At 51.8% G+C, this 24,952-nt stretch overlaps 3 protein-coding genes across 4 annotated transcripts in view; 1 reads left to right on the top strand and 2 right to left on the bottom strand.

The window, feature by feature from the left end:
• LOC122385302 (plexin domain-containing protein 2-like) overlaps positions 1-9,815 on the bottom strand; it is a 36,289-nt gene extending 26,474 nt beyond the window's left edge. The window contains exon 1 of one of the 2 annotated variants that reach the window (XM_043373470.1): positions 9,245-9,815. In XM_043373470.1, the coding sequence (XP_043229405.1) occupies positions 9,245-9,347 (103 nt within the window). In that variant the 5' untranslated portion in view covers positions 9,348-9,815. The remainder of the gene's footprint in view (positions 1-9,244) is intronic. The other variant, XM_043373469.1, reaches the window with a different exon arrangement.
• A 46-nt stretch (positions 9,816-9,861) lies between these two features.
• LOC122385298 (mediator of RNA polymerase II transcription subunit 24-like) lies at positions 9,862-20,376 on the top strand. The gene is made up of 19 exons (XM_043373452.1): positions 9,862-10,098; positions 11,388-11,515; positions 11,865-11,990; positions 12,171-12,272; positions 12,685-12,913; positions 13,188-13,278; positions 13,724-13,895; positions 14,177-14,330; positions 14,586-14,781; positions 15,085-15,337; positions 15,655-15,783; positions 16,260-16,450; positions 16,812-16,989; positions 17,350-17,522; positions 17,827-17,989; positions 18,462-18,601; positions 18,725-19,019; positions 19,338-19,439; positions 19,753-20,376. The coding sequence occupies exons 2-19, from the start codon at positions 11,393-11,395 to the stop codon at positions 19,906-19,908; spliced, it is 2,973 nt and encodes a 990-aa protein (XP_043229387.1). The 5' UTR covers positions 9,862-10,098; positions 11,388-11,392; the 3' UTR covers positions 19,909-20,376.
• Positions 20,377-20,636: 260 nt separating this feature from the next.
• Positions 20,637-24,945, bottom strand: LOC122385301 (proteasome subunit beta type-3-like). The gene is made up of 5 exons (XM_043373468.1): positions 24,524-24,945; positions 21,964-22,080; positions 21,589-21,764; positions 21,076-21,345; positions 20,637-20,818 (listed from the first exon to the last, which is right to left on the bottom strand). The coding sequence occupies exons 1-5, from the start codon at positions 24,524-24,526 to the stop codon at positions 20,770-20,772; spliced, it is 615 nt and encodes a 204-aa protein (XP_043229403.1). The 5' UTR covers positions 24,527-24,945; the 3' UTR covers positions 20,637-20,769.
• Positions 24,946-24,952: the final 7 nt, after the last annotated feature.

Genomic DNA, 24,952 nt, shown 5'->3' with positions numbered 1-24,952 from the left:
GTATGCATGCTGTTAAAGGGACTATCCCACCTTCAAAAAAGTACAATTTAGGATTCGGAAATGTTACTCATGATATTGTGACGAATTCTGCAAGTTTTTACGCGTTTTCATTGTATACTTTTTGAGATATTGCGACTTTTATATTTCATCGTGACGTCACTTAGATCGGATCTGTGACGTAATGAAGGATTTACTTCATGTCAATGTGGGGGAAATTTGGCAGCAAATATAGGTAATTGCTCTCAAATATGACGCGGCTCATACAATAACAAGTGTCTCTGATTAGCTTATTCGTAAATCAAGTGAAACTTCACATGCGTGACAGGCGTTCAAAATGCAAATGACGTCATCAAATGGCCGTTGATAGTTAAGAGATAGGGCCTTAGCTAAGGCCCACTTTTCAAATGAAGGGAACGAATTTCTGTAACACCACGAAACTGAGGATATTGCGACCAGGATAAATAGTGGTTTCTGAACCTGGACGCCAACTTGGCTATCTCAACTCAGAACTAATGCAAAGGTGGGACAGTCCCTTTAATATAGTAGTTTAAGAGAAGCAAAGTAGTCACAACTGATGAAATCCAATTTAACAAACGAGCTAAAAAAAAAAAAACCAACGCAGAAAACCTTATTTAAAGAGTGCGATGAGATTATTTAACTAACGAGTGCGATGAGAAAGATATAGATGGCTCAGACCGCCGAAATAAACGAAACATGGCTAAGGCGTTGACAGAAGACGTGAGACAAAGGGCAAAAAAAAAAAAAAACACTGATCACTAACTAATCAGGGCGTGGTCAAGAATGCTGATGAATGTGCCCAGATATATCCAGTTGAGCCATTATAGTCTCACATCACGTTTGGTCAGAAACATGCCATGTGACGCCAAACACGGACTGAGGCTGTCTGGATCAGACAGGAGCCAGACACTACAAGATCTGACGACTGACAGATGACCCCAGAGGCGTCAGTCAGTAGATGAACACCATCAAAGGTCATATTCAGACTGTGGGAGTGCTCAGACATATCGACCACCAACAGTCCAACAAGGAGAGAGAATTAGGTAAGGTGAAGAGTGCGGACCGCACCATCGTGGTGAGATTGGATCATACGATCATCAGAATGGCCATCATGATTGGATGAAAGTGATCTGATATCAACATGACGAGGACGAGGAAGCGTCACCCGGTGTCAATACCGTGAGCCGTCTAAGCGGTCCGACACGACAGGAAGAGTCCCGCTGAGGTGCATGAATATCGCCACCGAGTCCGTCCCCCCCCCCAACCGACGACAAAACCTCCTGTGCATCCATCCTCGACACCAAAAAAGGGGAGCACACGGCAAATCCAGTACGTCCATCCCGCTGTACCGTCCCGTGGTAACGCCTCACCGGACACCCTAATCACAGCACCAGCCACAGCACGCCGGTGGAACCGTCCGCAGAGATAACACCGGCCGATAGGCAATCTGGGCCCGGTGCCGCGACCAGTCGCGGGCTCGGCGACGCGAGCAAACACGGGGATAGGGAAACAGGTAGGCAGCGACAGACGGCGAGGACAGGCGAGAGAGGATAGCGGGAGTCAGCGGAGCGGACGCAGGAGAAGGAGAGCTAGGGAGTGGAGTGGGAGTGGTCACAGATCTGAGAAGGGGATACCAGAGTGCGTCGGGCAAGTACAAAAGAAATTAGGCCAAAGGGTCGGCATCGTTGATAGATACACAACGGGAAGAGAAAGACTATGAGCAGGAAAATGCTCGCGTCACTTGTCGGTACACTTCTGAGCTCGTGGAGCTTAGTGGATTTCAATCCATGGTGCGACACACTTGTCATGGGGCTTTGCAACATGCTACGGGCTGACTCGGATGAGGTCGCAGAGTTCAAAGAAGGCATTAAATGCCCTACAAACATCCATGCATATTCAGTGGCGCAGCTCAATAGAAGAACGGTCTGATTCGACTCGTTGGTCCGTGGCGGATACTTTGCTGACATAAACTTCTTACAACTCAAAAAGGGTTCGCAGTTTAACGCATTGCTCCGATTTGAAGTCAATATTCGAAGGCTGAGTTAAGGAAGTTGTTGACACCGGCACTGAAGTTTCCATGCATCCTCTCAGCAAGACGACTGAGCGCGTTTAGTTCATTCAAGAGGAAAGTGGACTCTTGCTAGGCTAAAATATTCGGGCAAGAAATATAAACGCCGTATCAGATTTTGAAACCCGGACTCATCCGTTTACTACCGTCCGACCAAGTCCCCGAATCGAATCAATCTCAGTCGGGGCGGACAGCTGTAAACATCCGAGACCCACCGCGTCCTTCGAGCTCCATTGTGAGCCGCGGCAGACGGGTCACGTGAGCGGCATCCATCACAGTCCACATAGCACGCGCTGAACGGCCTCGGTGACTCCCATAGTGGCACCATTACACTCCCAATTCCCTGCCGTCCGCCAATGTCGTCTGGGGGCACCACGTGCTTGCGCCGCCAGTCTGCACGGGCCGCCAGCCGCCATCCGCCAGGGCACCGCCCTTGAAACCGCCGTCGGCAAGGCCAGCTGACTGTGACGTCACAGAGGGAACCCACCGCCAACGGCCGGACGAGCAGACGGACGGGCTAGCCGAACAGACGGGCGGGCAAGGGCTGGCGGCAGCGTGGCGGTGGGGCTAGATATTACAGCGAGTTCGGTACAGTGCACAGCCAGGACAGGAGCTACAGACAGCACATTGCTCCAGGATAACACCCCCACAGCCCCACTGGCACAAGCGACAGACAGGAGCCGATTACGTGACGCTAATGACCGCCATCACACCACAGCACGACACGGTCAACGCCCGTGGTGGCGGGTGGCGGCGGATACTGGAGCGGCACCAGCCAGTGTGCTGTTTCCTGTGTGTGGGTGGACCACTTCCTGGCTGTGACCCAGCGCGTGCGGCGGGCCGCGGGGTGCGACACGGCCAACGGGAACCCACACTAAGCAGTAGACAGCTCAACAAATCAATCGTCGATCTTCCCTGGCTTCCCTATCAAAGGCTGGTCTATCGAAGGCCTTGGTAGACCTGACACGACCTCGCCCGGTCTTCTTTGTACTGGTTTGTTTATTGCTCTAACTGGTGCATTGTTGTTCGACCGGTGCACTGGACTACTTGCTACCCCGACCGACAAGATTGATGCCTAACAAGAAGCCCACTAGTTCGACTACGGCTTACATCCGTGGCCAGCTGACCAGAAGCCCCGACGGGACCGCCACAGGGGCGGGGAACAGACCCTCCACCAACCCTCTGTTTGGCTGCCGCGCCCGGGCGGTCGCAGACCCGGTGGGAAGGCCAAAACTCCCCGATCAACAGACGGACCAGCTGATGGAGTCCGGCCTCTGACAGCAGACCCGGGCACAGGTACACTGTCTGACAGAGCAGCGCAGCACCTGGTGACTCATACGGCACCGCGTCGTGCCGCGCCGCCGTGCTCGAAGCCGGCACTTTCCCGGTCGTCGCCACAGACAGTGCGCGGCGAACGCTGCACCGGCCGCCGCCTGTTGATCTCACGGTGGAGGGCGGCCGCGGCGGCCTGGCTGGACTGGTCGGGGTGGGGCGGCCTGGGCACCGGGCGGCGCCGGTATAACGCCGGTGAGCCGCCCCCTCCAACACCCACGGCCCGGACCTGCCGCACGCCACAGCACAGCTCGGCGGAGTACAGTCATTCGCCAGGCCAGTCTCCACTGCAGGGCTGGGCGCCTCAGACAGGCAGCAGCCGGTACTCTGACCGCCCCGGGGCACGGGCCGTCAGTTCCAGTGCAGAGCACCTCACATCCTTTACCAGTCGCTCCGCACCGACGCGGCGTTCCACGGGAAACTCGCGCCGATTTAAATTGCAAACGAGAGCTCACATATTGATGGCGCATACAAATAAGGCCCGGCAGCCTTACAAGGCGCTTCATACTTCACGGACAGCGCATGCAAACGTAGGCGAGTTATGTAAAAGGATGGAAAAGGCTTACCTAACCCGGCATCAGACATTGGACATTCATGTCAAACAGTTCAACAGCAGGTATTTGGGTTTATTGCACTTGCTTGTCAACCTAACGAACGAACTAGTTATGCAACTCAGCAGGACACGCAAACAATGACGTCCTGACAAAGCTCCACGAAATAGGTATACGGAGGGATGATTATGAAACAAGTCCTGCTAGTGAGGCGATGAAAATGGGGGTTGAAAAAGGGGAAGCAAAGGAGCCACTTATCACAGCGCCGAAACCCAGTGCACGGCGATGTCTGACCTACGCAGGGAGTGTCACCTTCGAACATCATACGGAACAAACCAACCAGCATACCGAAGTGTAAGATAGATATTTTTGTAAACCATCAAGTCCCACCTAGCCTTGCACTGCTTGTGAACTGGCCTGTCTCTAAGGGCATTGACCCATCCCCCGAGTTCAGCCCAGCCATCTCCACATAACTGACCTTCAGCCAATGAAAAAACTGCCGATTCGAGCCAGTCTACCGTGCCAGCGTTCGCCATACATCCGGTACGCACGGTTCAAAACAGAAAGGACAAAGCGGCCTCTGTGGCCATAAGACCATAGGCAGTCATCTCCATTCTCTGGTGATCAGAGCGGGCAATGATCTCAGTTCTTAGATCAAAGAAACCATGCGAGAAAAAGTCAAGTCGGCAGACAGTGACCAATGCGCTCGTGAGCAGATCAAACAAGAGATACATTCAGTTACTTGAGTGAACTGGTGATCTGCTCAGCGATCAGCTGGTGCAAGAGATAGTGTCAAGAACGCCGAACAGCTAGGAGGGATCTCATCGCACCCTTTCAGCCAGTAAATGATGTCCACCGATAACAAATTGTGCCGTGATCAAACCCACCAGATTGATCAACGATAAGATACATTGTCATGATCTGATTAATCTCTGCTCCGCCGTAGGTCTATGGTACGGTCAGGTGGCCGATACCCAATGCACAGCATGGCAGTTCTGGCCCGAGGCCAGCTCGAATCGCTGTAGTACCGGGCCAGCCCGCGGCCAGCTCGCTGCTAGAGCTTCCGCAGTCATCCCGCGGCCAGCCCGCTGCTACAGCTGTCCCGATCAGCCCAGCCCGCTGCCACAGCCAGTCAACAGCCAGCCCAGCCCGCTGCCACAGCCAGCAGACGACCCGTCCAATGCTGCAGCTTGCAGTCATCCCGCGGCCAGCCCGCTGCTACAGCTGTCCCGACCAGCCCAGCCCGCTGCCACAGCCAGCAGACGGCCAACCTAGGCAGCTACTCCAGCCAGCCGACGCTGTGTCGTGCTGACTCGGCATAGCCGGCCCCCGGGGCGCCAAACCACCTAATCCTCCCCACCGACCCATCGTTCCTCCACACCTCTCCAGCGGCGGCGCAGTCCGACATCGTCCCTTGGCAGCTGTCTCTGCTTAGCTACAGAGACCACCCCTTCCAAAGCCGGTGTAACACCACGCTTTGGCGCCAGCCAAAAGTGGCCGGTAGTCCGCTCATTCGACACACGAAGGGCTAATCAATGACTCGCGCCTCCCTTCCCCGCACGGCATCGATGAAGGATGATGTTTGCAGATCAGACTACGAAGGTCACACGACCGCGCGTGAGCAGCGCCACGCCGCCATTAAATGCATGCACAGGTGTGAAACTTGGCAGCCGACGAGTTGGAACGCTCGAGTACTGGCTGGTGCACCAGCCTGTCCCAAGTGCGTGGGACTGCGCGGACACGTATGCGTGTGAGGGTGGGAACGTTCCACGGTCTGTCGGCGGCGCCGGCGCGCGGCGGCAGATAGTGGCGCAGCGCGCCGTATCTGTCTGAGCGGCGGCGCGCCGGCCGCTGCTCGGCGCTGTCCGATCGTTCCGGACCGGTCTCTGTCGAGCTGTCCGAGCCGTCCGGACCGGCCGGCTGGCGGGGCTCGGCAGACTGGCGACCTTGCCAGGCGCGCCGGCACCGCCAGCGGCGGCCGAGCAGAGCCTCCCCGGCCGTCGGCGGACCGACAGAGGCGGTCGGGACTTCCCAGCCCCCGGGCCGAGCGGCGGCCAGGAACCGACAAACAAACTGCAGGGGCAGAAACAACAGGAGCAATGCAACTCTAAAGCCAGACGCTAGTCTACAGCCGGGCAGAACTCAGCCCTCACAGCCCTACTACTGTGACATGTCCGTCACATGCTGTTTCTGCAACGACTCGCCTATCTCAGAGGGAACCACACACCCCCGCGGAGCCCCCTCGCTCCTTCCTGTCAGACCCCGGGCCATCCCCAGAGCTGCACGCTCCTATCGGTACCACCTCCGGCCACCTCTTCCTCAGGCCGCCTATCTCTGCAGACCAGCCAGGCTGACAAACACCATAGCGTGGCACCGACGACCAACCCGACCCGTCTCGCCGAGCGACCCAATCTCGCTGCCAACTGACAGACGGCGAGCGGCGGCGCACAAAGCTGCCACCCGCTGTGCCGAATTGGCCTCCGGGCCGGGCCGGGGGCGGGGGCGGGGGCGGGGGCGGTCGAATCGCGCCACGCTCCAGCACACGCGCTCGGCGGTGGATCGACCGGGCCGCGGCGGTCGTTTGAGCTGCTACTGCTGCTGGGAGGGGTGAGGTGGCGGGGTCGATATACGGTGGACAGACGGGCGGCACGGGCAGCCAGGAGCGCTCACCGTGCCGTCACAGCGACACGGAACGATGCCGGTCTAAGAACGGTAGCGGCGCTAGGACCGGGCTCTACCGACCGACCAACCAGCCACACAGCTGACACGGCAAACACAAAGACACCGAGTGAAAGTGGAGCTGTTCGCCCGCACCGTCGCCCGGTGCGCCGGAAACGAACGGGAAAGGAACAAGCGGTATTACACATCGGACGTCACCGCGTCGGTGTTCGGAGCTGACGGCTAATGGTAGAGTGCAGCAGAAATCGCTCTAGTCGCGTAGCAACATGGTAGCAACTACACGCGAGGAGAGGGAGAGAGAGTGGCAACCCCGACGGCCTTCCAACGTGAAGGGAATAACGAGGCCTGCACGCACAGGGAGAGAGACGGCCAGAAGCGTTTTTCTTTCCATGCTCGGTTCGCTGGCGAGACAAAGAGCGCAGATGCTGCAGAGGCCGGAGACAAAGAGAGAATAGGGCAAGATGCGGAACGAATGAGAACGAAACACTGATGACAGAAGCCTATGCACAGTGCACAGTCATTTATGCATGTCGAAGTAATGCGTAGACATGTAATGTTTATTTAATTTGACAAAATTAGGTTATCGTAACACAGGCAAGTAAGCCTGGAACGATTACCCAAATGCGCAAAAGTAAATGGAGAACGATAATAAACAGAGATCCCTGGAGTGGAATGGAAACAGAATCTGTGGATCTGCGTTGCCGTAACGAGGTATATCAAAGCACATTACATAGTCAGCGCCCCAACATGTCTCAGTCAGAACAGCTAGCCGCGCTCATGACATGCACAACTTCCCGTGATATCAAGCAGAGCTGCAGCGCAACAGATTCTCTGAATTCTGGATAGCGGGGAACTATTCTCTGGACAGTGGAGAAACTGTTCCCTAAAAAGCGAGACAACTGTTCCCTAGACAGCGGAGACAATGTTCCCTGCAGTCGAGAAAGTGTTCCCTTGGCAGTGAGGAAACTATCACTGGGCAATGACGAAACCTTTCCCTGGACAGCTGGGAAACCGTTCCTAGACAGCGAGCATTGCTAATAACGACGGCCCCGAGAGGGAACATTGAGCAGCCAGCAGCTGTGACGACGTGTCGATGCATTATGGATGTCTATACATTACTGGTGGCTCCCTGTCAAGGTCAGCTCGTCAGACAGAGCAGGGTCCGCCGGCGAGAGAAGAGCGACCTGCTGACCGCGCCGGCAGTGGCCGCGAACTGGACGGTAGCGGCGAGATGGGGGAGGGGGAGGGCGACCTTCGAGGTGTGAGGTGCTGATGCTCCCATTTCGGGGATGGACGACACGATAAGAGACAGTCCCGATTACAGGAATATACAGTACACACGACACAACTGAAGGCGGAGAAGACGGGTCTAGAGACAGGATCACGAGAGAAGCAATCTAACCATAGCCCAGCTGACAGCTCATCGCAAAGCTGAAGCTACAATGAGCCAACGATAAGGCAGCACAGCGCGCATAACCTGCCGTTCACAATAGTCGGTGTAACGCAGCACTCCACCGACCTAGCGCTGCTTGGCCGCCGGCAGCTCGGACGTTACGCCGAACCCGCCGAGCGTCACGTGTCGTTACGACTCGGCGGCATCACGACATGCGTGACGGTCGGCGGCGACTCTGACTCTGACTCAGACTCTCGAGAAATGAGCGCCGGTGAGCGGTTGCATCACGACGCGGACACAGTGAGCGTGGAACCGGTGCGTGGTTACGACACGACACGAATATCGCCTCGCTGTCGCGCACAGCGTCACAGACTGGATGGAGTTCACACAGTATGTGGCTCTTCCCCAAAGCCTTGCAGGCAGGCTCATATGGAATGGCTGATGGAAGGTAGAAAATAGTCCTCTAGAACTGACTGCAAATGAACAGATTAAGTAGGTAGCTTCCAAAGATAACTTTGAATTAAGCTTGGGTAATACTTAATTCTACTGTAAGAAACAGAAAAGGAGTGGCCAAGCAAACAATATTCAAGAATATTTCACAAAAATATCACTTCTTGAGTGAGCCAAACAGTCTATCAGCTGGGCTATCATGAGATGGGCATTGAAAGAAAGAAGGTAGGTACAGGTAAGCACTAATCTGCTCTTGATAAGTAAGATGTTTCCTGAGCAAGCACACTATGACAATTAAACACTGAAGACCAGTTTGAGTTATCAGACAGCAACTGATAATTGGACCATCTGTCACCATCTATGTCTAAAACAAGTCAAAAGGTACCTACAAGAACATAGCCAGCAGCAAAGCTGCTAAGTCTCTTTTAATCAAATTTCAAGTGATAATAATGGATCATACATCACTAAGCTTATGACAAATGGATCTGATACCATCCAGAGGCAGCATTCCCAGTGGTAAAGCTAGAAATATAATTGTCAATGTAAAAATGCCTAACCTTTGGTAACAAAGTGTTGTTGAATTCTCACACTTCACTACCTGCAACCATTCCAATTCCCCAGTTCTATCATAGGTGGTCTGAACAAAGCGCACTGTGTAATAGATGGAACCCTCTTACATATCAATATAGCAGCTTTTACACTTTTTATACATCTTTTTTAACGGATGAGATGCACATGAAAAGGTCGGCTTACCATGTGGTGAAGCAAATGCTAAAGGCACAATCTGGACGGTAGCAAATGCAAGCAGGACGATCCGCCATAGAGAGCAAACAAATATTCTCTGTCGATTGACCATGATTGCCACGCTACTTGGAGCTTATACGATAAAACACTTGTTCCAAGCCCAAAAACTGCCTTCAGAAACTTCACATATATCACGTCCACACGAATCTACCAATCGCAAGTATTACCACAAGCACCCGGCGCAACGCCCTCAACCTCCCAACGAACTGACGAAACTGATAGATAAACGCAACAAGATGCCAAGTATTCCGAGGTGTGCCTTTCCCTATGTTCTTTGATTTTTCATTTCGTCAAAAGTTGAAGCCCTTTGACGTCAGTTTGACGTAGGCAAATTTTTATTGGACTTCATTTTGCTTTAAATTTTGATGTTTTCCTTCGGATGTTTAGCGACAAACATTTTTATATGAATGATATGTATTTATTGTACTATTGTAAAAATATTTGTAACCTAATTTTAGAAAATTAACGTGATTTGACTACTACAGTGACGAAGAAAGGGAATCAGCTGAAAAGCTGCGTCAATTACGTCCCAAATTGAGTGCGTCTACTTCAAAATGTCTAGTGTTCAGTGGCACTAATAGCAGCTTTTGCTTATGAAATAGCCGGGGGTTTCCTAGCAACTACAGACCAGCGAGCCTTTATTTTGCATGTTGCTAGGCAACAACTTACTGCAGTTCGTTCGGGTCATACCAGTCGAATACTCACCCTGAGAAGATTTACAAGTAGGAAATTGTGCGTGTAAATCATTATAGAGTTCAGTGGTGTAAATACATTGCATTTTGACCTCCATCTGGCGGCTGTTGGTGAGTGAATATTATTCATATTGGGCCATGCAAGTGTTGGGGAAACGTGACCAAGCATTGAGCATTTAAAATGAACACTTATTGTCATGGAAACGTTTTTAGAAGTACAATTACCGAATGCACGTGACTGTGTCAGATCTATAAAATAAAAAAATAACCTACTGTACTGCAGACTGCTGCTTATTTTTGTCTCGGCATCAGCTTATATCCAGCAGGTTGTCGCCTGCTGACAGGGGGCTTTGGGCTATTTAAACCTGCGCAACCAGCGGGGACTTTGGGTCGCTTGATATGCACCATTTTGTCCACTTGCTGAGCTGTGAGGTGCTAAGTGCACCACTGCACAGCCCTGGGGCCAGCTGGCCACATGACCTGTGCCACCCGTCATCTGTCACCTGTGTCGTATGAGGCTGGCTGTGCTGTGTGGTGTGCCATGTGGTGAAGGCGAGGAATCGGCTCTGAGACTGCTGTGCTCGTGCCAGTGGTTTGTGTCAATCTGTGACTGGCTTGTGTAACATGAGGGCTACATCTATCATTTCTGGTTTTATGTTGATATTTACCAAAAATATTTCTGACAGCATGAGAATTGACCTGATGTTGTCAAAAGTCAAAAGTGAATAGAATAAAGCCCTGGGCCTGCACCCCCAATAGGGAAATGTATATGTCACTGTTATGCAGTCATAAAATGTTGTCAGCAGTCAGCATCTCAGCTTTAGTTCTTTAGTGGCCAGTGCTGCAGAGCTAGTAGTTCAAGTTGAGGATTGCCTTGGCAAGGCAGGCTGACATTGGATTGAATTGGACTGAATTATTATTCCCTAGACTTTATATCAGCACTCAGCACTGTGTAAATACTAAGTATCAGTATTGGGTTGTGGATCAGGGCCAGGCAGCCCACATTAAACCTCAGTTTGGGAAAATGCCTATGGTGAGTTCAGGAGCAAAGCTGAAATCTGATGTGGCTCAATCTCAGCCTGACATATCACAGTATTTTGCTGTGGGTGAGGTCCTGTGGGGCTTGGTGAGAGTCTCACACTCAGTAGTTGGGCTATCAAAATGCTTTTTCAGGGTCTTTTAGTTACATTTTCCCATGGGACAAGGTGGTGCCTAGTGAGGATCTGGGATTCATAAACAAATATTTGTGAAGATGAAGAAATGTGAATAAAATTTGTCCAGAAGATGCTTAGAACATTTGGACATCGAAAAGCTAACGTTACTGTGGCGAACCTATCTCAACACTTTACAACTTAAGCTCCGGATTTTATCTGACACTGCAATCTGCATTTGCCTGCAGGCTGGGATGCTGACTCTACGTCCCGGCTGCGGCGTCACCATGGGGAAGAAGGATTCGCTGCGGTCGCTGCTGCTGAGGGCCTGGCGGGAGCGCTGGGATGAACAGGTCTGGGGCATCGCCATCAAACAGGTACGTTAGCGGTCCGATCGCTGCTCGGTGGCGGGGCGGTGGAGACGCGTTTCTGGGTTGAGCTCGACATCAGGCCGATGGGCTGTAACTCACCGTGTGAGAGGATATATAGGCGATCTTATAGATCTATTTACGATCCCTGGACGATCGTATACAATCCATATACGATCCCTAGGCGATCTTATACGATCCCGTAATCCATGATCGCAGTCTCCTCTGCGTAATTTCTATTATCGTTTGCTATCGTATCTAATCACAGTTTGTTTTCTTTCTTGTTAGAAATTCATTTACCATGTCTAGTTGAAAGTGACGAAGCCTTATCAGATCATAATTGATGATTATGTTTCAGATTTTGCCGCGTGGTGTCAGCGGTGACGTATACGATCTGGCTCCGACGATGCTGCAACTCTCCACTGTGGGACCCACCATGAAGACAATCATCTTCAAATACATCAAACACTCGCTCTGCTCGGGAGTACGTTTTTTGAACTACCTACTATGCGACTTGACTGAATAAAGAATGGTCTTTTTTGTTGCGTCGCTGCTCATTTCTCTGTTTTGCTTGTTTGTTCCTAAAATGATCACATCATTCAATGCAAGCAATGTTTGTCGATCCTATGTGTGAAACCTAATCCAGTTGTTCTGTTGTCTGCAGATCATCTCCCATCAGGCGGTACTGGAAGCGGTGGCCGGGTTCCGCAGCTTCGAAAAGATCCACTGTCTCTCCGCCTGTCTGGATATTGTCTCCATGGTCGAGGTAACTACAGCGCATGGACGAGCTACAGCTGCTCTAGCCTCAGCTACTTCATAGGAGCTCTATGGAGCTTCAGCTACCAGTAAACGGTCTCACGTATATACGAACGTCAGCGATATGCGAGCTACGGTAGCGCTCAAAGGCACATTCAACTCATTCTGATAATGTTTCCAGTGCTCTGAACTGAAGTATCGCTGTGGATATTTATATCAAATTACTTGTGTGAGTATGCTGCTGTTACATAGTGTTCGTGGTTGCCTCCAGTTACAGCCATAGCGTGGTATAACCTGATCCCCGTTCTGTGTTATAACTAGCGCCCCTAGTCCTCCCTACCCCCTTTGTCCCCTTTCGTTGAGGCGCAGTGTGGTAAGATATGGCCCGCTCCGGTGTCCTGACTAGGACCTTTTCTCCCCAGTCTCAGGTGCAGTGTCGCGGTAAGCAGGAGGAGTGTATGGACCTGGCTCGCTCGGTCCTCTCGCTGGTGGAGTGGCTCTCTGCCCTGCTGGAGGCTGGCGTTGACCCTGCCGCCGCCGCCGACCCCGCCCGTCAGGCGCTCAATCTGAAGCTGGCCGCGCTCGCCGAGCTGGTGGCCAGGAACAGGTTCCTGGCCGCGCTGCTGTACCTCGGCAGGCTCGAGGATCAGGGTAGGTGGAAGTTGATGGGTGGTAAAAGGCTGCATTTTTTTATAGCTCTGTACGGCGCATTTTTTTTCTCGTGACTCAGTCATCGTATATCGTGCCTTTTTAGGGTCGCGCATTCACTTATTTATCATGCTTTTATTTTGCATATAACTTTGTGTCATTCATTTATCTAACAATTTGTTCATTCATTCATTCATTCATTCATTCATTCATTCATTCATTCATTCATTTATTCACTCATGTTATTGAATCGGCACTCCGTGCTGTGTGTTGCCAGGCAAGGTGCTGGCCGTCACCAAGCTGCTGGGACGGCTGGAGCAGGAACTGGAACCGACCAGCGACCACCTCAGTGTCGTCAAACAGCTGCGGTGAAAATGATTAACCAGAAAGTCACGTACTACCAGCCTGTGTATTTTGGAATAAACGCTCGCTTGGCTTGTTATACTACTGTCGCAAGACCCGTTCGTGTGCCGTTCACATTACGTCTTCTTGTGGCACACATGTGCGCTGTGCTCTGGCTGTCTTTCTGTCATGCCTGCTTGCTTATCTGGTAATCAAATAGACGTTGAGTGTATCCGGTATTCGACCACCTTTTCTCTTCTATCCACTCCTGGTATCTGTGGATCGACCGTTTCCTTGTCTCTGTCTAGCTGGTCGTTCTCCCCAGCAGCCGCACTCATCTGTTTTTTTTTTCTGAAAGCCTGCATATTGCCGCCTCCATCAAACCATCCGCACATTCTGATCGCCTCCATCTGACCACACATTCGCCTGACCGCCTCCACCTGACCTTATCTGACCGCGTCTGCCCGTCAGCTCGCTGCTGGAGTACGACCCATCGTCGGGTCTGTGGCCGGTGCCGGCGCCGGCCCGCGAGCACCCCATCATCCGCGCCGTGCACTGCCTGGTGCAGGTGGAGCTGAGCTGCTTCCGGGTCCGGCCGCCGCAGGCACTGGCGGATCGGCTCATCAGGCTGAAGGAGACGCAGGTCAGAGGGCCGGGTGGGATTCTGTGGCTGCCGCAGTACTGCTGAAGGACAGGGGGAAGATTGACTGCTGGAGCCTTGAGTGTGGCAAAAGCTGCTTGATGGTTAATTAGGCAATGTTGATATGGGTCATAACTCAGGTACCTACCTGTCATGGTGGTGGTGATGGACGCGAGAATCTATATTCAGCTAGTGTTGTCCATTTTCTTAATTGAATTAGATGCAGCTGTAGACTGTAGTCGTACTGAAACCAACCTAACCAGCCTCGTTTGCTCGTTTCTCAGGGGATATCAGCCGAGGATCTGTACTTCAACATCGTGCGCACCTGCTGCGAGGGTCTCTCCCAGGCGGTGGGCACGGACATGGGCCGCTACTGGGTCCAGTTCACGTACCACCGGCTGCCCAAGCTGATGGTCTGTCTCAACAACGGACTCGCAGGTAAGTGCTGGTGTGGACTGACACCAAGTCGGAAGTTCAGCTACAGTCATCGAGTCAGTGATTTGCAGCAGGTAATGCAATTTCGGGTCGCCATGTTCTCATTTTTTTTTTCGGGGACGAACTACCTATTTTTAGCCGATATCTGCGGACTACTACATGATAGTGTTTCTCATTGCTGTCTCCCAGTCCCGACCCCAACATTTCCCGAACTGTGACCTTGGGTGCGTTTCCTCATTTCGCCTCATTCTCCGACAGGCTCCGGAGCACCTTCCGCGGCCCTGGCCGCCGCGTTCCACCGTCTGGTGTCGGCCGGTGGTCAGCTGGACCTCGTGGAGCTGCTCTACAACCGGGACGGACACGCCGGCCAGGACACTCTGGAGCTGCTGCTGCGAGAGATGCTGAAGGCGGAGGTCATCACCGAGGAGGACCTGCAGAGCATCATGAAACTCAGGTGAGAACTGGCAACTGCAGGGAGTACTTGAAAACGGTGCAGATACCCCTGAGATTCCAAATGTTTGTTACTGAGTGTGTAAAACTGTGATGGCTTTGCGTCGGCTGTCTGCTTTTGAGCTTTCGGAGTTCGGATGTATTCTCGGGGACGTCGGGCAGTGACACGATGGTTTTGACTTTTTCGGCCCTATCATCAATACTGTCCGGTGACAATGACAGATTACCAGGCCCATTGCCCATGCTCATGACGTGATTCTACGTTATGACTGTCGTGCTCAGTGACATGAGCGTATCCTGTCCACAGGGTATCGGTGAGCCGTGCGTCCCGTCTGCGCCAGCTCCAGTCCACCCTCTCCCAGGACTGTCCCGGTGACAGCCCCGGCAGCATCCTCCGCGCCGATCCGACCGTCAAGAGCATCCTGAACACGATGGAGGTGCAGCAGCAGGAGGCTGGCATCTCCAAGATCACCACCGTGCTCTTCCACATGCTCGGGCCGTCCCAGCATCTGGTCATCGGCGCAGCCGTCGGCATCGGCAAGGTCCAGCAGCTGATGAAGGTGAGGACGTCAACAGTGCGGTCATGGATCCCGGGAATGGTGCAGCGGTGTTCTTTATTTTCTTTTGAAATTGCGTCTGTCACACTTCTGGTTTAATTTAGCTCAAACTTGGAAGTGGCATGACCTATATGAAAATGTAAACTTGCGTTTACATCCCATCATGGTGTAAGCTGCTGCATGACTGTGTTGTGCGTGCTTACTCGGCGTGATCTAGGCTCGTTTTATGGACCGGGATCGAGATAGGTCCGAGATCACTGGACACCCATCTAGTACGGTCGCTATCGTTCCTCTATCACACCCATGCTATGTTTTCGCAGCATCTCATCATGCTGAACAGCCTGCGGACGTCGTCATCGGCCGAGTCGCCGTCCATCAAGAACCAGGCGATCCTCTTCGAGGTCACTTTCCTCATCGTCATGACTACCGTCAAAAACTACGGCCTGGAGGTACGTCTACCACAGGATGATGCGAGTCTGCACACATTTGACTGCCGTTTCGTGTAGTTAGGTTTCCTGTAGCTCTGTTTCCTTTAGTTCTGTTTTCTGTAGTTCTGTTTCGTATAGTTCTGTTTCCTGTAGTCCTGTTTCCTGTAGTTCTGTTTCATGTAGTTCTGTTTCATGTAGTTCTGTTTCATGTAGTTCTGTTTCCCTGTAGCTCTGTTTCCCAGTAGTTCTGTTTCTTGTAGTTCTGTTTCCTGTGGTCCTGTAGCCTTGGACAAACGTTGGACTTATATTTACAGAGCTCACTCATGTTGCTTCAAATTTCAATCGTATGCTGACAATGTTTACAGTAATGTCTCTTTCATATTCGGCTCTCTGACCCGCGAGCTGTCCAGGCCCCATGCGCTTCGCTGCGTGCTGACCTAACCACTAATGCCTCCGGCGATATCTCCCATCTAACATGTGCCCTGTCGCGCCCCCAGGCGCTGCCACCGGCCGGCTCTCTGACGTGCCCCGACACGGGCACAGAGCCATTCATCCAGCGGTGGATTCGTCTGTTCTACCGGCCTGCCGACGGACGCAGCGTGCTGAGCCTGACGGAGCTCGGCGAGCCGTCCCGCTTCACTCAGCTGTACGAGCAGCTGATGACACCCGGAGCCAACCTGCTCGTCAGGTGAGCCAGATGTGGACGACGTGGAGCGGGCAGGCTCGCGGGGTGTGGATGGAGTATGGGTAGGTGGTCGGGATAGTTGCGTATGATATGATTTGCTGGCCAGGTGAGTCGGCTGTTTGAGAGTTTCGATGATATATTAACTGATTTATTGATCAGTTTCGGATTGGTTAGGGATTTGCTGGGACGAGGTACTTCATTGCGTCTGACTCTGTGTCTGGCTTTGAGTCTGATTGTCTCTGTGTCCCTCTCAGCGCTGTCTGCTGGGACGAGGCACTGTACTATCTGGCTTTGAGTTTGATTGTCTCTGTCCCTCTCAGCGCTGTGTCTGACTAACTGACTGAATGCGTTTACGTGTCCTCAGCGCTGTCCGTTGGGACGAGGTCTGTCTCTCGGTCCCCGCCTTCATCTACTGGCTGCTGCTGGCCTGGTCGGACGGACAGGTCTCTCAGGAGCAGGTTCAGACGGTGGTCGACAACATGAACCGGCAGTGGGCCTGCCTCTCCGTCTGCGTGGTCGTCTTTCTCAAGTCGGTTCTTCAGGTGAGGGCCGGCCCCCGCTGCTGGCCGGTTTGGTGGTTAGCTGTTTTATATCGGCTGGTGTGTCTGAGTACCGACACACTTTCAGGGATGCGGGGTTTCGTACCTCACTTGCTTTACACTTGAGTCACTTATTTGCTAGACGGTGCCGGTATTCATTCCAATAATTGTGTGATTTCGCCATCCATCGGCCATCTCACGGCGGTCTTATCTGCTTAGCGAGCGGATAGTCAACGAACCAAATACTCCACCAACCTTCCTTCTCCCTGGCTTAATATTTTTTTTTTTTGTAAGTCTACCTCCTTGTTCTGACCCAGCTGTTGCTCATCCCAGCTGTGTTCTGATTCTCCCTCTCATTCTCAGAGCTCCGACGAGCGTCTGGCCCAGAAGGCGCGGGTGCTGGTGAACATGTACCTTGCGCCGGTGCCTGCCGACTGCCTGCCCACCGGCGACCAGGCCCACGAGAGGCTCGCCCTGGCCCAGAGCATCATGCACCACGTGCTGGATGACTTCCTGCCACGAGACGGTGCAGTGCGGTAAGAGATCGTGGAGGGGGAGAGGGGTTGATGTGTAGGAGGGGCAGAATTGTGTGCTTTATGTGATCAAGAGTTCAGGGAAATAATTTGGATATTCAGCTAGTGTGCTGCCTCGAAGACAGCCATTGATGGCGTGTCTTTCATTATGTTAGTGCACCTTTGCCCTGGCTTGTGACTTGAGACTGTGACCTGAGCTGTGACCTCAGTTATGCAGTATCCAGTCTGGCGGTGAGGAGTCGGCCGCCCTCCTGGTGCAGCTGTGACCTGTGACCTGTGATCTAACCTGTGACCTGCCCTCCCACAGTATCCAGTCCGGCGGTGAGGAGCCGGCCGCCCTCTTAGTGCAACTTCGCCAGCTCTGGGACTCTGTGGTGTCGGCGGGCTCGCTGTCGGACAGTGACATTACCGAGTTCCGGCGGCTTCTGGCGCGCGGCGGCGCCGCCTGGTTCGTCAGCTCCACTGTCAGCGTGAGTGGCGAGAGGAGGGGATCCTAGCGGTGTAGAGGGGAGATTCGAAGCTAGGACAGACGTAATTAGAGTCGAGGCTTAGATATATGCGGAGGGGAGGATGAGGGACAACTGTGGATGTGAAAGAAACGGTGGAAGAGAGGATAGGGACAGAGCTGCTCGCTGGACAACGGATAAATAAATTAATTCACAGAAGGCTGGGCTCCGGTCTTTATTATGAGGTGTCGCCTTCATTGTACCGAACCCCGCTTTGGTTCATTGGTTGGAATTTTTATTTGTGAAGTGAAATTCACTTTTTCACGCTGTCTGGTATCGGTGGTAATATGTTTGTCAGCAATGATTCATAAATCACTCTAGGTAGCCGGGGTCACAGTTGTGGGATTCCGAGCTCACTGATCGTGAGCTCTTCTGTCTCTTCTGTCTGTCATCACCATACCATCTCCTGTTCACTGAGATCCCCTCTGTCCCACAGATGGTGCTGGACTTCCCATTCGAGCGCGAGCGGCAGCGTGCGGAGGAGATGGCCCTGGCGGTGTTCCACCTGGACCTGCCGCTGTGCGCGCTGGCACTCGCCTCGCACGTGCTGGTCGACTTCTTCGGTAACGGACACGGGTGAGTACCGACCGGTGGCCTGTCGCTGACCGTTAAATGACAGTGTACCATTATCTTCCAGCATAACTAAAATCGCAGTCTCCTCGCTTTACGCCTAACTGCGACCTTTCTCCCCGCCCTCAGCCACGCGGCCGCCTCGGAGCCCAAGCTGGCGTGTCTGGCCCGCATGACTGTCACAGTTCTCCTGCTGGCCGCCGACGGCCCGGAGCCTGTGACCGGCGTGTCGCCCGAGTACCAGCGACTGCGGTTCCAGCTGCTGATGCAGCCGGCGCCGGCCACGCCGCCCACCCCCGACCTCATCTCGGCCGACGAGTACGAGCGGCCGCTGGCGCCGGCGGCCGAGGCGGCGGTGCCGGCCGTGGCCCGCGCCGTCCGACTCATCGCCGCACAGATCGCCGCGGTCGCCTATGATAGCAGGGTGCGTGCGGCGTGGTGGAGAGGACGTAGGAAGGGAATAGTGGTGCGTGAGGATGGAGGCGACGACTGCTATGTAGTGGATAGTCCGCTGTAACTTTTCCGTTCGCTGTTGTTTCTTCCGTACTTCTATTATGTGTCGATGTATTACATTCTTATCTGGACAGTGCGAGTGCGGTAGTTTCTTATCCAGTCAGCTGCTCTGCGCCAGCAGAGCAGCTGCAGGCGATCATACGTTGTTCCCCTTTTGACTGTCAACTCATCCCTCGTTAGTCACTGATATTCCTCCCCTGGTCTGACCTTCATCCTCTCTCGTCGGCAGATGACAGTATGGACGCACTTCTCAGTCCAATACATCACAGAGGCGGCGCGTCGCGGCGGACCGCGGATGCACGTCCTGCTCGGATCGCTCACTCTCTCCGCGGTAGGTGGCTAACCGCGGGGACTGGGTGATCGGGGAAATGTTAGGGGAGTATCCACGGTATCATTGAGGGCCCTTGACAATGCAGAGGGGATGTTAATATATCTAAACAGGCGTTTCCTGTTCTTAGAGAGTTATGTTTTTTTATTGTCATCTGAACTTACTTTCTGTGAGTTTCGCAGTGCTCTGATGTCGCTATTCTGTAATTGCAGCCATGTGACCGCGCCCTGTCATGTGTTTTCAAAACTGGCTCTCTGTTTCCATCTTTACTCTGTGATTGTTCTGTCGTGTGACCGCTCACCCCCCGTGTTTTCAGATCTGGCACCTGCTCTGTCTGTCGCCCTCGTCGTTCTCTCCGGACATGGTGGTTCGGCTGATGGATGTCCGGGAGGGACAGGGACGCAAGGTGGCGGCCAAGGTGCTCTGTCAGCTGCACTCGATGCAGGTCGACGAACGCGACGAGTGCCGCTGACCTGACCTGAGATGACCTGATCTAGGGTTGAGGAGTGAGGATATCACTGAGGTGGTCGACGGTGACTTCACCTGACCTGGGAGGCCTGGCAGATTCCGCCGGAATGGTGGCCGACGACCGAACCTGACCCGGAGCAGGGTCGACTTCGCAGCGGGGCCGACCGCGGTTGGTGCCTCGCCCGGTCTAACCTGTGGCAGGGAGGATGGGCAGTTGGGCACTGCGCAGGAGCCTCCCTCGGGAGCAATGGACGATGATCTCGTCTGGGAACTTTGAGACGGCGTTGCAGTGCCGCGGTGAGAGATTTGAGTGTCGTGCGCAGGGATGTCGCAGTTTGTTTCATACTGGGGAAAGGGGGAATATTTGTCGATGTGTCGGTACTTGACCACTAAATCGATGTTTCTTTTTTATCGATGTCTCTTTGTTACTTGTCGATTACGTGTGTCGTAATGAATATAGTCGCGACTCTTATCGTGCTTTGTGATAATGGTGATTTGAAGGTCCAGGGCGCCCAGGCTGCGGTGGTCATCGGCGCCCATGATTGTACTTCCGTTGCAGAGTTGCATGCCATTGGCAGCGGGCAGGGTCATTTCTCGCGCCCCTCCACATGTCGACGGTTTCCTCTTGTCCGCTCGTTTTGTTGACGGTTATGAGCCGTCGTCCACTCGCGATCCATTGGGACAGAACGAACTCCAGCGGTAAATCGGTCCCTTCCCGCAGCAGACAGCCAGTTTGTTCACATGTTTTATTAGCGCGCCAAGCGGCGCACACAGTGAGAATCGCCGCGGAGACACGGCTGGCGGCGGCGAACGAGCGAACGCGATCACTGGGGGAAAGGAGCTGGAGGACGGACGGCGGAGGTTCTCAGTCCATCCGAGTCTTCACAGTGCGGGTGGTCACCTTATCCTTCTCACTGAAACGGAACAGACGCACAGTGTCAGCTCACGTGCATATGGGACACTTATCATGGAAACAAAGCACATATGGTAAATAAGTATGCCTTTTGATCATCACTTGAGCTGTAAGGCCCCTCATTTGCCGTAGGCTGCATGGTACGCACTATGCGTCTTATACCGAACAAAGCAAAATGCCCCCCCCCCCCGTCCATGCGGCAAAGCATGAACCAAACAATCCTTGAAACTTGCGCTAATAAGGTTGAGTTTCACTCACATGACGTGCACAATGGCGCCCCATCCGGTGCCGGCGTTACGGTCGAAGCCGTTGATGAGCGCCTGAGCGATGGTCTCGAACAGATCGGCCGGCTCGAGATCGGGCTCCCAGAGCGACTCGCACATGCCGTACATCTGCTCGTTACAGACGCCGGAGACGACAAAGTCGTCCGTCTCGGTCTCGCAGCCGATCAGGTCCATGACGTTGAGGTAGGGCTTGCCATCCTCGTCTAGACCCGCCACGACCGGCTCAACGAAGTACGGGCCGAACCTGGTGGGGGTGGGGTGAGACGGGACAGTCAGCAGAGTCGCATGATGGACAGCACGGCCTAACTCAGACGGAACGCTCATAACGACGTTGGACGTGACTTCATGCAGCTCGGGTAGAGTCGTGTAGGTTGACACAGACGGCGTAGGAAACTAAAGCTGTACCCCACTCGTGACGCCAGATCAGGGAGTGTGTGGGAATGTTCACTCATCTTCGCAGGAGAAGCGAGCGGCTCAGCGAACTCACCTGCGTTCGTACAGGAAGTTTGAGACCATGGCGCCGAACGTTTTCGGCGAGACGGGCCGGTTCTCACGCAGTTCGAACAGGTTCAGACGGAACTTGAGTCGCTCGTGAACGGTCTGTGTGTCGGTGAGGAGGCCGGGAAGACCCAGGTACAGCCGAGGGCCCATCTCAAACACTTTCTGCGGACGGGGATGACACATATCAGTCAGTAGGAGAACACAGGCAGCAGATCAATATCGAAAGAATGTCTGGTGGGATGGCAAAACTCATCAACACCAACCCCTCAGGAGACGACCACACCAGTTTTGATCACTACGTTTCCACTGTGAATTGTAAAAAGATCGGTATCCGGCAGACCCGGGAGCGATGACCACTGACCGGGAAGTTGGTGCCGTGCGTGTGCAGCCGGATGCCGTAGCGCAGATCGCTGGCGATCGCCACGCAGTCCTTGCCCTTCATGGCAATCACCGCACCACCATTGTACTCCAGGATACTCTGTAAATAATGGGACAGGTGGTGAATGTTCAGTGTGGGATGTAAGAGAGAGATATATTGTTATATGATGCTGTACATATTATTTACTGAATTATGAAGCAGTGTCAACTTCAAACTAACTCAATTTATAAAAAGTTAAATACTGGTTATCAATTAAGTCAATGCTGAATGCACTAGGTAAGTAACTAGGTAAACTGAAACTACCAGTGTTTCAAGTGAACACTAGCAATAAGTATCAATGCCTTGCTTGCCTGATGATCACTTAAGTAAGGTGGTGGATTAATATCTGTTCAATATAAATTCAAAAGTACTGGGATATCTAAAGGGGCATTTAACAATTTTTTCCATGGTGTTCAAAATTTTGGTTTCCTACAAAGAAGTGCTTTTATGTTAATACATGATGCTTGGAAGTAAGAGTTTTGAAAAACATATAAAACAAAACCTATTTTTCATTTAAGAGTCATTTAAGGAAGCATTTCCCTTAAAAGTCTAAATCATACCTAGGTAGGTAACTATCATTTTCTGGATCCAATAGTGATCAAAAGGCACATGATTCAGAGCCTTGTTCACACAATAAGCTTGTAATAATTGGCTCCTATAAGTTAAGTAAGGTTAGTTGGTTGTTTGATTGGAAAAAATAGTTGGGATAGGTCGAAAGGGGTGTCAACTTCTGTGTAAGGATGTTGTGTATAAGGCGAGCGGAGTCGGGGCCAGTTCAAGTTGCGGTACACATCAGTAGGCGGAACTATGGTCAAGCGTACCCATTTTCGGGAACGCATTTTCGTTCCCATGTTTGGGAACGATAAACCCAAATATGGGAACGCCATGTAGGCATTATTTAAAACAAGAAAAAGAACCGTTAAATGACGTCCAAAAAATATAAAACGATCGTGAACCACCTGATATTTGTCTCAATATTGTTGCGAAAGAGTTTGATATTGTAAGGCCCATCGTAGTTTCAAATCGTTTCCCTATTTCTAAAGCAGTCCATCATCCGGGCCGCGAGCCTAAATTTGGGAACGCTCTCGTACACTGGCGCTGCAAGCGTCCCTTATTATGGGAACGGCGTACCCAAAAGTGGGAACGATTTCACCGACGCCTTTAAGGGGCTCTTTTCATTAACAAGCATCACGTCCAACGCCGCAAATTATTGTTAACGCAACAATCATCAGATGACCTTTCCGGCAAGACCGTCGCATGTTTCGCCCGGTCTTCTGCGCTTTTATTCCCGTCGATCTCGCAGCGGGCACGCCCCCCTCTGCAGGATTACGTAATTCACAACGCTCAGCGATGTTCAACAAGGTCTTCCATACCTATATCCACCGTTCGCGCCGAGGGTGGAGACATGTCAAGCACCTGTCTGTTTATCACCGATAGTTGACGAGCACAAGGAAGTATCCAAAAATGGGAACGCTGAATATGTTACACCCTCAAAACACCTAGTCCCAATGAAAATCTAGTTTTTTCCTTTCTTGATGAGTGTAAGTGGCAAAAGGCCTGGTAGGATGGGCACGAGGAATGATCGAAATCAGCATAAAAATTATAAATAAGCCACACAGAGCGACCTATATAAGAGAAATTCCCCCGAAACGATCACGCTTAGAAACACGGAAGACAAAAACCACGCACATGACGCTCCTTATAAAACAACTCTAAACAGCTAGCATCCAAATAAAATATGTCTATCTGGGATGATATAATACAGCTGAATAATTTTAAACCACTGAAACTGAGTTTACAACAGTAGTTCGGTAAAATCACTGACGTTCCATGCGGTCGTGCGCCCCGACACCAAATGTCACCAATATTACCCCCGGACTGTCCGCGTGTTCGCTTGCATATGTCAGCATCTGGTGTCGCTAGTATGAAACTTCATAACCAGGCGAAAATTATTATAATTAACCTCAAAATGTAAAAACGCTTCATTTTCCTTAAAATTGCAAGTTAAATGTAGTATAACCCATGTTTTCACCATTCCGTCATTTCAAAAAATCATTAAAAATATCATTCGACGGTCAATTTCCTTGTGCAACGGTCAGATTAAAGATAATTTTATAGAGACTTAGTAGATACTTAAATTAGCGTGCACTTTTTTGAGACGTGATGCACTAATGAGTTTTAGTGGGCGAACGGCCGAAAAATTACCTTCCGTTCCCATAAATGGGAACGCCCGTTCCCATATTTGGGAACTCCGTTCCCAAAAATGGGAACGTTCCTATATTTGGGTACTCATGACCATAGTTCCGCCTACTGACATAGAATCGTTTTTATCAGTTTAAAGTTGAAACCACAGGTTATTCAAAGGTCACGACATTTCAATAATTTTAATTTGCCACAAATTAGCTTATAGGTAGGTACAATTGTTGCTAAAACTGAAACTGTGTTTATCGTTGCGCCTTGCGGTTCCGGTTCGTCCTTCATGTTCACGTATATTTCTTCTTACCATGGTTTCCTGTTGTCAACAAAAGTGACAAATATAACTTTTCTTCCGTTGTATAGTAGATGCACCAGTAATGAACCAGTTTACTTAATTTAAATTATATTTAAAATGAAACTGATCGTCGTCCAATATCTCACAGCGCGCCCGCCGCTGCCGCATCAATGACACCGCAATTTATTCGTTGTGCGTAATATTTGTCTACCTATCAAGAAAACAAATGGCTAGATGATTTCGATATCCCTCGGATGAATTATCAAAAAAAAAATTCACTCAAAATACTCATTCATATCCTATTCTGAATCTTTAAGTCAGGTTATTAAAACTGTTCACAAAATTAAAATTATTCATTCATTTAGCTCTTGGAAAGAAATCGACACTGCGCAGCAAAGGTTTTGTTACGCAGTTGTTACGTACGCGACGCATGTAAACAAT

Source organism: Amphibalanus amphitrite, unplaced genomic scaffold, assembly GCF_019059575.1.
Source record: "Amphibalanus amphitrite isolate SeventyFive unplaced genomic scaffold, NRLGWU_Aamphi_draft 000214F_arrow, whole genome shotgun sequence".
Lineage (NCBI taxonomy): Eukaryota > Metazoa > Arthropoda > Thecostraca > Balanomorpha > Balanidae > Amphibalanus > Amphibalanus amphitrite.
Note: the sequence above shows the minus strand (reverse complement) of the source record. Positions and strands in the feature narration are given on the sequence as shown.

What these genes read in the sequence shown, in the direction of transcription:
- LOC122385298 (XM_043373452.1), top strand. Translation starts at nt 11,393, where the DNA reads ATGCTGACTCTACGTCCCGGCTGCGGCGTCACCATGGGGAAGAAGGAT. An exon ending in ATATTGTCTCCATGGTCGAG is followed by an intron (nt 12,273 to 12,684) that starts GTAACTACAGCG and finishes TTTTCTCCCCAG; the next exon opens with TCTCAGGTGCAGTGTCGCGG. An exon ending in AGGTCCAGCAGCTGATGAAG is followed by an intron (nt 15,338 to 15,654) that starts GTGAGGACGTCA and finishes ATGTTTTCGCAG; the next exon opens with CATCTCATCATGCTGAACAG.
- LOC122385301 (XM_043373468.1), bottom strand. An exon ending in CGCACGGCACCAACTTCCCG is followed by an intron (nt 21,765 to 21,963) that starts GTCAGTGGTCAT and finishes CCCCGTCCGCAG; the next exon opens with AAAGTGTTTGAGATGGGCCC. An exon ending in GGCGCCATTGTGCACGTCAT is followed by an intron (nt 20,819 to 21,075) that starts GTGAGTGAAACT and finishes GTTCCGTTTCAG; the next exon opens with TGAGAAGGATAAGGTGACCA.